The sequence below is a fragment of the Tyto alba genome, unplaced genomic scaffold, assembly GCF_018691265.1.
Source record: "Tyto alba isolate M040663 unplaced genomic scaffold, T.alba_DEE_v4.0 Super-Scaffold_1000006, whole genome shotgun sequence".
Classification (NCBI taxonomy): domain Eukaryota; kingdom Metazoa; phylum Chordata; class Aves; order Strigiformes; family Tytonidae; genus Tyto; species Tyto alba.
This window is the reverse complement of record NW_024881272.1, coordinates 18169276-18181689: the sequence shown is the minus strand read 5'-3', so window position 1 is coordinate 18181689 and position 12414 is coordinate 18169276. Positions and strand designations below refer to the sequence as shown.

The 12414-nt window shown below is 36.8% G+C and overlaps 1 protein-coding gene across 6 annotated transcripts in view; it reads right to left on the bottom strand.

Moving 5' to 3' along the window:
- Nucleotides 1-1281: 1281 nt before the first annotated feature.
- The window catches only part of KYAT3 (kynurenine aminotransferase 3), a 28456-nt gene continuing 17323 nt past the window's right edge, over nt 1282-12414 (bottom strand). For 5 of the 6 annotated variants that reach the window (XM_033000594.2, XM_033000593.2, XM_033000595.2 and 2 more), the window contains 6 exons: nt 10307-10383; nt 9333-9422; nt 8488-8674; nt 7407-7480; nt 6868-6954; nt 3630-5464 (listed from right to left, as the gene is read on the bottom strand). In XM_033000594.2, coding sequence (XP_032856485.1) covers nt 5402-5464; nt 6868-6954; nt 7407-7480; nt 8488-8674; nt 9333-9422; nt 10307-10383 — 578 coding nt within the window. In that variant the 3' untranslated portion in view covers nt 3630-5401. Of the gene's footprint in view, nt 1497-2005; nt 2223-3629; nt 5465-6867; nt 6955-7406; nt 7481-8487; nt 8675-9332; nt 9423-10306; nt 10384-12414 lie in introns of those variants that run through there. The other variant, XR_006164745.1, reaches the window with a different exon arrangement.

The window sequence follows — 12414 nt, the reverse complement described above, 5'->3', positions numbered from 1 at the left end:
TCCCCGCCAGCCTGCTCGTCTCCGCGGTGCCCCTGCCTCACCACAGCGGGGCCGCCCGGGGACGGGCCTCTGCTTCAGCTGTTACCGTGCAAGACAGTGAAATACCGCACAAAATAAGTTTAAGCAAAACTGCCGGAGTTTGCACGGGGCATGTTCTCGGCTCTGGAGCTGAGGTCAAGCAGAGACCCACTCCCAGAAAGGGGAAGAAAAGACAAGAAAAAATTAGTACCCCCTTACTGGCATCATCTGCCACAGCTGTTCTGTTTTGCCACCAGGCTGATTCGACCATGAGAAGAGCCTGGCCCTCCTGCAGGACCCGCAGGTGTCGGGAGCCCGGCTGTGACTCATGGAAGCCCCTGGCAAACAGGCCACAGGCAGGCTCAGCCTGACTCAATCAGACGCACACACGCGTGCCTGCTGGTCTGCGTGGGATCCCCGTGCGACCCTTCACACTCCTGCAGGGCGCAATCGGCTCCCCTTCTGTCCCTCCCTCTCATACCCACCTTGGCAGCCAGTGTCAGGTCGTGCAGAAGGAGAAACCCACAAGAACTGTTGAAAAACCAAAGCCTTCTACCACTGGACTCCAGTTCACACTCATTGTTCTCCAAGAAATTATCTGTCTGCAAAATCAGTCTGTATATTGAGCACCAACAACAGGTTTTCAAGCCCAAGCTATCAAACAGTGGAAAAAGACCTATTCCTTTGGTATGAGCCTCTCCTCACTGATAAAGAAAGAGATGAATAGGACAGGAGGGTCTACAGATTTTGGAAAGTACCATTACTTAAGAGCTTTAAAGTGATCAGTATTAAAGCTTCTGAACAGTTGTAAATTGGCTATTAGTCAGATAGGAAGGACTGTTCACTCCACTTAAGATCATATCTCCACTATATAACAAGAATATTTTTCAATTTGCTTGTTCAAAGGAAATTCAGCAGGGTTGAAAAGTTCTCTTATACTTGCTAATATTGAGTCAAATTCATTCATCACACAACTTCTAAACACTTTTCTGCCCACTGAAATGCTGTGTGCTGGTTGAAAATGAGCTAGTCTGAATTTGTCAACACATTCCTTAGATTTAAAAAAATATATATTCCTTTTGGAATAAAAGAAAGCTGAACTATTAGAAGATACATAAGTTAAGATTTAAATTTAAAGCTTCTCTTTTTCCATTTGCAATGCCCTTTTTCAGGAATGGCTCAATAAACTGAGGCTGAGAATCAAAAAACTCTTCAAGACGCAAAAGTTGAATTAGTAATGAAAAAAAAAAAAATCACAGTAACTGTCAATGTGAACACATCATTTAATATTAAGTTTCCCCATAACCTCTGAAATGTGTATGTAGCAGTATCTGCAACAGATGTGCCCCATCAGCACTGTCAGTCCCATCAAGTTTTCAAGATTTGTCCTGGCTTCCCATATAATCCATTCTATGAAAAAGATCTTCTGCTGGCAATCACTGTCAACAGCAGGTCCCTCCTGACCCTACTCTCGTCAACTAGAATTGAAAGAGTTTAATTTCCACCACAGCAATACAATCATTTTCAGAAATGTTGCAAAAAATGTGATAGATTATATCTCAGCATTTCTTTATTCCCTATCTGCAGCATTTTTTCAAGTGCTTTGCCCACAAGCAGCAGGAAAAAAGCGGTTGATGTGGCAGGTGGGAATACCACTATTAACAGTCTCTGTCAACAACAGATCATTTTAATAACTTTCGGAAAGTACATCTTGCTGTCCCCAGCTGTATTTTTCTTTCCTATCACTGTAGTTACAACAATAATCCTAATTTAAAATTTACTTAATTGGTCATTCTGGAGTTTCTTAAAATTTCACCCAAAGTATCGCATGCTAGCTAGTGTCAGTAATAAAGCTGTGTAATTAAATTGCAATTCTTACATTGCTAATGTTATCAGCATCATTTCAACAATAATGCAATAAGATATTCAGATGCCTTTGCAAACACAATGAACAGTACATTAATGAAAACAAGTCACTGGTTCTTACTTGTATGTCTAAGGGTCCTTTGTAATGCTTTGTTGATTTAGCCAACAGTCATTTTGTTAAAATAGCAGATGCCAGTCAAATGCTTCAAAGGAGAAAATGAAGGAAACAATAAATGGCCAGAGCTGCTGAATTATGCTTGGTATGTTTATTCATCTCTATGCTGTATCTTATTTGTTCAGACGCTTGATGAAACAAAAAGATTACCACACTGAAGCACCTGGACAAAATAGGAAAAAAGAAATTTTAAACTACTCAAGCCTAATACAAGGGGTCCTATAACATGAGGGTCATTGTTTAACCCCAGCCGACAACTAAGCACCACCCAGCCGCTCACTCACTCCCCCCCACCCCTGATGGGAAGGGGGCAGAATTGGAAGGGTAAAAGTGAGAAAGAAACTCATGGGTTGAAATGAAAACAGTTTAATAATTAAGAAGAAATAATAATAATTTTTTAAATTGTAAGGAAAAGAGAAAAAAAAATACCAAAGAGAGAGGAAAATAAAACCCAAGAAAGACAAGTGGTGCAAATGAAAACAATTGTTCACCACCAACCGACCGATACTCAGCCAGTCCTTGAGCTGTGGCCTGTCAGCCTCCCCCCCCCCCCCCCCCCGGTTTCATTGCTGAGCATGACATCATATGGTATGGATATAAGCCTTTGCTTAGTTGGGGTCAGCTGTCCCAATGGTGTCCCCTCCCAACTTTTTGTGGCAGGGCAGTCTGAGGAGCAGAAAAGGCTTTGACACTGCATAAGCACTCCACAGCAGCAACTAAAAGGTCTGTTAGCAACACTATTTTCAACACAAATCCAAAACACAGCCCCATACTAGCTACTATGAAGAAAATTAACTCTATCCCAGCCAAAACAAGTACACGAGTAAGGTTCTGCACCTATACACAGTGCAGAGCTATCTTTAAACATTGGCCACCCGTGTGTTCCATCTCAAATTTGGTGCTTTAGCAGGTAAGTTATTAGCATACTAATGAGATATCTGAAACAGTCAAACATAATAGAAAAATTATTGTGCTGTAGTTTTCTTAATTTCCTCTTCAGCCCTCCATATCATTTTTCCTTCATACATATTTAGACTGATTTTATACAGGGTGTCCCATTTACCAATGAGAATATTTTGGAAGCAATGAGGTGCTGCTTTTTTTTTTTTTTTTTTTTTTTTTTTAACAGAGCATGAAAACATTGTAAAGAAAGGTGAATAGAAGAACCCTTAATACCTTACTACTGTTATGAGGTCTAATAACTCAATTATGTATGTGCTTACATGCTAACAACCCAGCTATCAGGGAAATCTTAGTGTAGAAATAAGGGTAAAAATAGTGTAGAAATGAGTGTAGGAATAAGGTTTTAAAAAAATACTTAGAGAATTGTGCTCTATAGCTGTTATCTTCAAGATAAACATGATGCAATGATCTTTTAAATTTTTTTTTATATATTACAATGATGAAAATAATATTACTTGTGTAAGGTTTAATTGCATTGAGAAGTACCTGTTTCAAGGACAAGAAACCAAACATCAAATATTTAATTATTTTCTATCATCTTAGAGGCTTAAGAAGTTAGAAAATGTTGGTTCACATAAATAATACAAACATTTCATAGAAGCTTATGTTTTTACCACATATTTATGCTATAAAAATTTGCTTAATTTTAGAAAAATTTACTTTTCAATTAAAGAAGCAGACTATTTCACATCTCCCTTTCCCAAATTATCATGCAGCTCAACAGCCTGTTGCACTGCCCTCTTAGTTCCTGCAATAGCGCAGCTCCCCACTGCAACTTACATAAACAGATCTTAAACTCCTTGTAAAATAGTGTAGATTTCACAGAAATCTAGTATCTTAAGTAAATAGTTCCTCCAGGAATTTAATGTAGGAATTTCCACATTAAATTAATGATGAAATTTCAGTTAGGTCATTTTAATTACTGAACTGATTTTTCTACACAAAGACTACACACCTCCTTAAAAATACCAGCCAACCATATTCTGGTGAGATTCAAGAAATGGCAGTGCCAGACAGGGACAAAGACTACAGAAGTCCCAGCTCCTGGACTGCCCAAAACCCAAGACCAAGAGATACTAATGAAAAAGCCTAGCAGCTGTTCTCACAGTCCAGTCCCTATACTTACTTTTTTAGGCCCTAGCTATGGTCACAGTCTGATGGAATTCAGTTAGGATTCCAGCTGTGTGATCACAGAATGAGTAAAACCTTTGCAAAACGAGTTACTGATTTTTTTCAGGCTTTCAACCATAATGCCTGTGGGAAGAATATAGAAACAACATGGAGAACATAACACACAGCCTGGAAAAGTTACCTACCTGGGTTTCTTCTGATAGTGGGAAAGCCATCTATAGATTAACAGGTCACAGAGAGAAGTGAAATAGGAGGGAACTAGAAAGGAATTCTCCATACTGATCTCTTGAAACAGTCCTTTACCAGATGAGCTTGAAATAAAGTTAGTTGGGCTCAGTAGCACTGTATTAGGCCCATCTCCACAGTCCCCCTAGATCTAAAGAGTTTGAAATAAGTTTTGTGTGAAGTTACCAATATTGTGAACATGGTAAGAAAAAGGATGACAGGATTAATTATGTCACTGTACAACTGATTGTGAAGGAGCCTCTAAAGCAAAGTCTTCTATTTTGCTTTGTACATTCATCCATGTAATAAAAAAAATACACAGATAGACATGTGTAACTAGAACTCCTATTCTAGATGCCACTTTTATAATTTTATTGAGGACTGAATACTTTCAGAACAGCACACGTGACTGTTGTGGGGGAAAAAAAAATAGTAATTATGCAATTTAGCACTTTTCAATCTTGCCTATAGTATAAACACTGTATTGATTTCCCTCGATCACTTTATTTAAACTGATGCAATTTGTGGATGGACAGGGTAGGTAGGTATGTATGCAGAAAGTCACTGCAATTATCTAACATGAGGCATATTTGAATTTTCCTCCACTACAGGCTACTGGGTTTCCCAAACCATGATGTTTAAGTCTTATCCTTAGTGCCTATATTATCTCATACCAAAACCAGCTCCCACTTCCTTATTGTAAGTTTTAAAGTACCTACATCATCTGTTTATTTTACAGAGTCCTGCATTTTTTTGTCTTTTACTGAAAGAAATGACTCCCGTAGATTTTTTTTTTTTTTTTAGGAAAAAAGTAAATTATTTTGAAAAGACTGAAAATAACCTCTGAGTTGCATTACACATATTTCAGTAAATCATTGTTTTAACCTCAGCAGGTGGCAGCACAAAGTTAGTTACAATGTCATCTTAATTCTATATTGTATTAAGTAATTTGTTCTTAAATTTGCAGTTAAAAAACCCCTACTAATAGATAATTATACTGGATGGAAGAGTTAATAACAACAATCAGGCTGCCTGTTTATTCCAGTTCTTCAGGATCACTTCAGCTGCATCTAGTGTGCTGTCTTTCTGCAAAACAAGGAATATCACTATTACTGCAAGTATAGAGTTCTTGAAAAGAGAGTAGCAGTCATGATTATATCATCCCAAATCAGTATTTGGCAGTTTCACTTGCATCCTGTAAATATCTGTCAGTTTTTCATTAACAGTTACAGCTTCAAATCTAGACTACACAAAGAATTCAATGCTGATTCTTTGCCAATATTTATTAGGTATATTTAAAAGATAACATATTTTTTCAGCATTCAAACTATCAAATTTAACAAAAGCAATATTTCTTATATAAATGCCTGGCATTTACACAGTGATGTACTTGGTGACTCTATATTAGACACATGCTAGCATAGTTTCCTAATCTTTATGTGTACAGTTGGGATTTTTATATTTCCACGCGACCAAATTATGCTGTGAACTACTTAAACATAATCCCTCTCTAAATATGGGTAAATCTATCCACTGGCCAGTTGTATGGTTTGGCTATAACCTGGTGAGTCATACAAGTAGTCTTTAACTTGACATGATTAGTGCTGTTTATCCTGGGCAAGCCACATTTACAACAGCAAGCTTCATCCTGGTTGTTACTGGCTCAGTTTATATCACAGTCTTTACATCTCATCCTAAGAGCTAAAGAACACAAGCAGAAACTCCTCTTCATTACCAGTTCAAACTGAGGCCCCTATCTTTGTACTAGAACAGTTAAGGAGTTGCACATGTTCTATTACGCTGACTCTGGTACAGAACAATTGGGAAACATCTTAGGGCTGTGGGCATGTACCTGTCCCCAAAGTCTTTCAGTCTTTTCAAGAACAGATTCAACAGCAGGACAAGTATGTGAAAAGGAGGTGCTCACTGAATGGCAAAAGTCAATCAATTCAAAGAAACCATATAAGATAACGTCCTGTGTCTTCGTTTTCTTTTGTACTTTGGAGCTCATGTGAAACCCTATGTATTTCCAGGCAAGTGAGTTAAACTTGAAGGTGACCTCTTCATTGTTTTTGTTGTTGGAATCTGAATGGGCATGGCGTATACCACTCCGCTACACAATTATTCTCTGCTTTGGATTATAGAATTTACCTTAATTGATGCTGTACCTGTGTCATTCATTTTCTCTGTCACCAATGGTCAAGAATATTTAAAAAAATCAATAGAGTAAGCTTAAAAAAGGCCTACCCCCCAAGTTCTTTCCTGCCAGTTGCCCTTCTTAGCCATGTCACCCACGTTTATGGCTTAAAGTCCCTCAACAAAAGACAGTTGAATCTACTTTGTGCTGTATTTTACACCAAGATAACTTTCTGTTCCTAAAACCATCCAACTCAGGAGAACCTGGGCAAAATGTAACAATCAGTTTCTTGCAGATATCTGTACTGCATTGTTTTTTTGGAGTCTTAAGTCTACCCAGGACACAAATATACCTTAATGAAGCAAAAACGTATATATTTTTCAAACTGCCTTTTTGTCTCAGGACCACAGAATGCTGAAAGAGGAATTGCTGACAGCTTCTGAAACATAAAACAGAAATAATATTTGTTTATTTTATATATGTATCAAAAAAAAATCTCATTTAAGCATTATGATTTTACTATTCCGTTCCTAATACTCTCCCTCCTGACATGTGAGGGAAAGACAAGGTTTGGGTTTGTAAGCCCTAGCTAGGCTTAACTAAATTCAAATTACTTTTCTTAAGCAAAACATTTCAAAGGTACTTTTGTACAGCTAGCATTTATTTAAGCATGCTGAAAGAAAAGTGCCGGGACGTAACACAAACCTACATGGTACATTTTCAGCATATTTAGCAATATTTTAATCACATCATTATCAGCAGTTACTATAAACACCAAATAATACTCTGAATAGAATATCTTTACTACATTATTTAATAAGTACAGTTGCACTGCTCTTGCTTTCAATAGAAAAGCATTTCTAAAACTAGAATACGACTAAGACACCTTACCTTAGATGCTATCATCCATTTGACAAATTTATAATCATAAGGTTGGTTTGCATCTACTTCAGAGAGATCCACATCTAAAAAAAAATTTAAATTTAAAACAAGCATGATGTAACATTTCCTAAACTCCATTGGGAAGGCATTAATTAACAGCTCTTCATTATAGTTAAGAATAAAGATGTGTGCTTTTATTTTAAAATATTATTTTAAAACGATACTATAACAATTAAAATAGGCCAAGAGATTGAAACTTTCCATTCTGACCCAAGCGCTTGCTTCCCATTCAAAGCAAATTCAGATATGTAGCTTGGAAGAAAGCCATGCACTACTCCAAGAAGTCCTCAAGTCTGGGATATTGAGGGATCAGGACTGTGGAGAGTACTAGAGAGTGTATTTATTGCACGGACAGCAATAATCACTGCAACTGTGGTTTTCTCATCTGTGAAACTGAAGTATCTAAAGCTTTCTGAAACACAGTAGCACTGCGAGGTCCAGCTGAGTTTAAACACTTCCCTGTGAGTAACAAGTGTCATTAGGATCAGTTAGTGAAAAATGTGGAACTACAAAATATTCCCCTGTAGGAATTCTTCCTCCAAAATTACCATAACCTGAGTTTCCAAAAAGTATTGTAAATTTTGGTATCATTTTACAGTGTTTAGAAATCAGAATGCCTTCAGGGTATGACTTCAGATTAAGACAAACAAATGAACCAAACAACCAGAAAAGGGAAATTACAAATGGTATGAACTCAGGATATTAAGCCAGGTGCTTGGCTCTCAAACTTTTTCATAATCATAGAACTTTTGAAAACAGAAAATTTTATCTGCCTCCTTTATCCTCCCTAAAACCTTGCCAAAGCTTTGCAAAACACAGACAGTAGTTAGGATCACAAACAAAGGCTTTGTTGAAGCTTATAAAATCTACCTTCCAGGCTAAGGTCAAACAGAAAATTTCAGTCCCAGTTAGTACTTCTGACAATGATATGCAAACATGGAATGAGAATATAGTTTACAATGAAATTTGCAGTTTCAGATTAACTACAATATTTGCTTTCCACACCCTTTTTAATAAACTTTATACTAACTTAATGTAGAAACATCAACAATCATAAAGTATCCTCCACTTGGAACGACAGGATTTAGTCCAACTTCTTGAAGTAGCTGAGCCATCCGATCACGCTTGCGCTCCAGCTCTTGAGACAGTAAGTAAAAATAGCAGTCTGGGTCATCCATGCGCTTATAGTCTATCCAAAATGCTTGTGCCAAAGCCTCCTGGAAACATAATCAATGTTCAAAGTACTCATGGACTCTCAGTAAACTCACAGACACTCATATACTTCCTACCAAAATCATGTGGATTTTTCTTCAATTCTGGCCCTTATTAAGCAAATTGGCACGCACAAATCACACAAGGTACATACAAGTGTGTACTTTGTTTGTCACTTTGTGCTGTTACAACACCTAAAGCATCCAATCATTTGCTAGGCACTAATCATATACAGAAGTCACAGTCCTTGACACAAGGTTTTACAATCTGAATAGAAGCTAAGTTTAGGTTATTGATAATCATGTATCCTAGAATACTTGAAACTAGTAGACAGAGATAATGCTCCGTAAAACAAGACTTAATTGCAACAATTTTTATTTGTATTTGCTAGAAAAACAACTAAGGTTGTCATATTTTATGCAAGAAGCAGCAGTTTGTAGGTGAAAGAAGAATCTGCAAGACTGATATTTGTGGTGGGTTTTTGGTTGGTTGTTTTTTTTTTTAATATCTAGTGAGCTGATCAAAGTTGTCTCCTCTTCTTGAACCGCTGAGTATATGTTTTAGACAACTAAAAATTCATTGTTGTGATTACTGTTTTATTACAGTGAGGCCTACAGTTTTGCTACACCAGAAAATAACCTCCTCTGCCCCATCTATACCTACCTGTAATGGAGTTGGGCAAGTATACAGTGTATTTTGGTGAACAACTTGCAAATGCTTAATCAGGTTCTCGGGGCCAATAGACCAACCAAGCTAAGGGAAGAAAGCATGCATGTGTTACACGTACAGCAATGGTGTTACTAAAAATTAACAAAGAATTAAATTAGCCAGTGTCTCAAGTTTTCTATTTTAAGAATTGGTAGTGAATTTGTTTTGATAAAGAATTAAGAAAAGAACTAATTTACACAAAGTTTCCTGAATTATACCATTAAAAAAAATTCTAGATTTGAGACAAGTTATAGTTTCACTTATCCCTATCTCTCATAGGATATGGAGCAAACTTTTAGCTCTTTATATAACAAAGGTTAGAAATCAAACTGAGCATTTATTAAGAATGTTATTTCTAATTGCTTTAGAATCTTTCCAACTCATAACCTCCTGTGAAAAAGGTGGTTGGAGCATAAAACAAAAGCTCACTACTGAATCATATTATGTCATGGTTCAGTTTGAACACAGGTGATGAAGAAAATCTACTTGCCAAACAGTGAAATATTTTTGTTTACTTTCTGATATGTATTTTAAAGTCAAGCAAAATATTATCATTAAATATTCTACAGAAATATAAGCCATTCCAAAACTTAACATTATCACAATACGAAAATACCACCACAAAACTGGAAAGTTAAAATATGATAATATCCAAGTTTTATCCAAAAATCTTGACTGATTTTTAACAAATCATATGGTGTTTATTTTTTTAGCACTGTTTTCTCACAAGAGTTTATTAATCAAGAGGCAATAAAAGAATTAAAACATGTATGTCTAAGATAGGTAATTCCTCCAACTGAATGTTATCTTAATGTTTTGGAGACACTGAGGTTTGCCAGAAGACAGGTCATAAAAATGGAGACTTTTTAGTGTAATAAATGCATTCTGCCATTTGTATAACTGAAGTCTTTTATATTGAGTCTTCTTACCTTCCAGCCAGTTACACTGTATGTTTTTCCAGCACTTCCTATAGTTATTGTTCTTTCCCACATACCTGGCAACGTAGCTGTATATAAAATAAAATTCATTGAGTACAGGTGCAGTCACATATTCCATGAGTTAGAAAAACTGTACTGCCCCTAGCTCAGAGCTATATGTTGATATATCATTGCAGCATATTAAGCAAGCAATGAGAATATTCTAAAATTATAGCAATTGTGATAAATGAGAAAGGATGTATGGGCCAATACTTTTTGGCATGAACAGAAGATAAGGATTAATGAAAGGAGAAAGAAGCAGCAGAAGATGAGAGGCACAGTCTGTGAAAACTACATGATAGTTATCCTCAGCTAAAATGCATAATTATTCATAAGAAAGATACAATCTAAGAAGTGGCTACTCATTCACCTCAAGACAGCATTATTTCTGATGCCTGATAATAGCACCTATACCACATTAACTCGGGCACTGCAGCCATTTTAATAGACTTGTCCAGACCAGTGTCACTGGCTGTCTCAGACATCAGGAAAAGAAGAGAATTACTAAGACTTCTAACCTGCAACCAAACACCATAAGAATCAGAAAACTAGCAGAGTAAGTAAATAAATTATGTTTTGTTATATCATTTGGACAGGCCTAGGACTGACTGACAACAGCAGCTAGCTAAGGATGTCTGCAAGGATTAAGGGACACATGGAGGCCTGTCTCAGTATTTGTATCTGATAGGAGACCAAAATCCTTTGTTTCCTTTCCAAGGAGATGACAGAAGAAAGGTGTCTTCCTGTAGTTTGCAAATTTTTTTTCTGTACACTGCTTCAGGGGAGCTCTGTTTGGACTCTTTAACTTAATTCATTTTCAGAAACAGATAAATCAGACATCACACATAAAGACACACCTAAGTCTGAGACACAAAGGTGACCTTAGACAAGGTCATACCACTACTGCAGTTGCAGTGGTCAACTTGCACACAACAACCACTACCAATGAAGCTGCCAGTTCTTAATTCCATCTATAGGGAGACCAAGGAACAAAGATTTTTCCAAATAAAACCACTGAATCTCATAAGGAAGTTTATGCAGCAGTTATCTGCAGTAGACATGGTATAAGTCTTTGCAGTTATTTGAAAACATGTATTTTTTGAGCACACTGGCCAAGGAGAGAAACAAAACAGCAGGAAATAAACTCATATTCCTATTAGCCCACCCATATTCACTCAACTGCTCTGTGTCCTTGAAAACAAAAAGGCAGTTGAACAGATACATCTTTTAGCCAGCTAGGTGAAGAGAATAGATCACTTCTTAAAAGCAACCAAACTAGCTCTCACAGACTGAAAAAATAATTGAATTTCAAAGCTAATGGCCTCTAGCAGACACTTTGCCACCATCATAGGAATTCTACCTTGGAGATGGAATGTAACAGCATTTCAAACAATAGCAGCAGCAAAAGGGCATAGGGGAAGAAGCAGCTCTGTTGCTTTTACAAGCAGCAAGTTTTAAATAGAGTGGGAAAATCCCCTGTGCCATATGGCAACATCGTTATGTGACACCATAACCAAGTCTGACTACAATTTAAAACCCAGTGAAGTGCAAACTAACACATAATAAGCCTGCTACCTGGGATGGCACTCAGCTTGTTGGGAGGCTCGTTCAGGATCCTCAGTTATGAGATGCAATTTCTAAATCTGCCAGTGCAACCCTAATCATTACTTAGAGGAGGTCCCTGGTTTTACAGAAGTCAGCTAATGATGAGAAGCACAATGAAGTGCTCTACACTACAGAAAACTGATTCAGTGACAGAACGAAGACTGTACTAATTTTATGATCTGTGGCTAGCAACACATGTTAAATTGTATTAAAGAACCACCATCAAGTCCTGTAAATTGATGCAATGTTAATTTTGCATCTCATAAAAAGTGTCACCGCATTTGATGGAATATGTAGAGGTTAATATGGAAACACAAGACTTTTTAGATAGTGAAATAAGACTTTTTTTTTTCTTGTATTATCTTTTGTAGATGTAAAAAAAAAATAATCTAAGAAACTTAAGTTAAAAAGAATAGATCTTGTTTCTTTTACTGAAATAATGTTACTGTTTACAG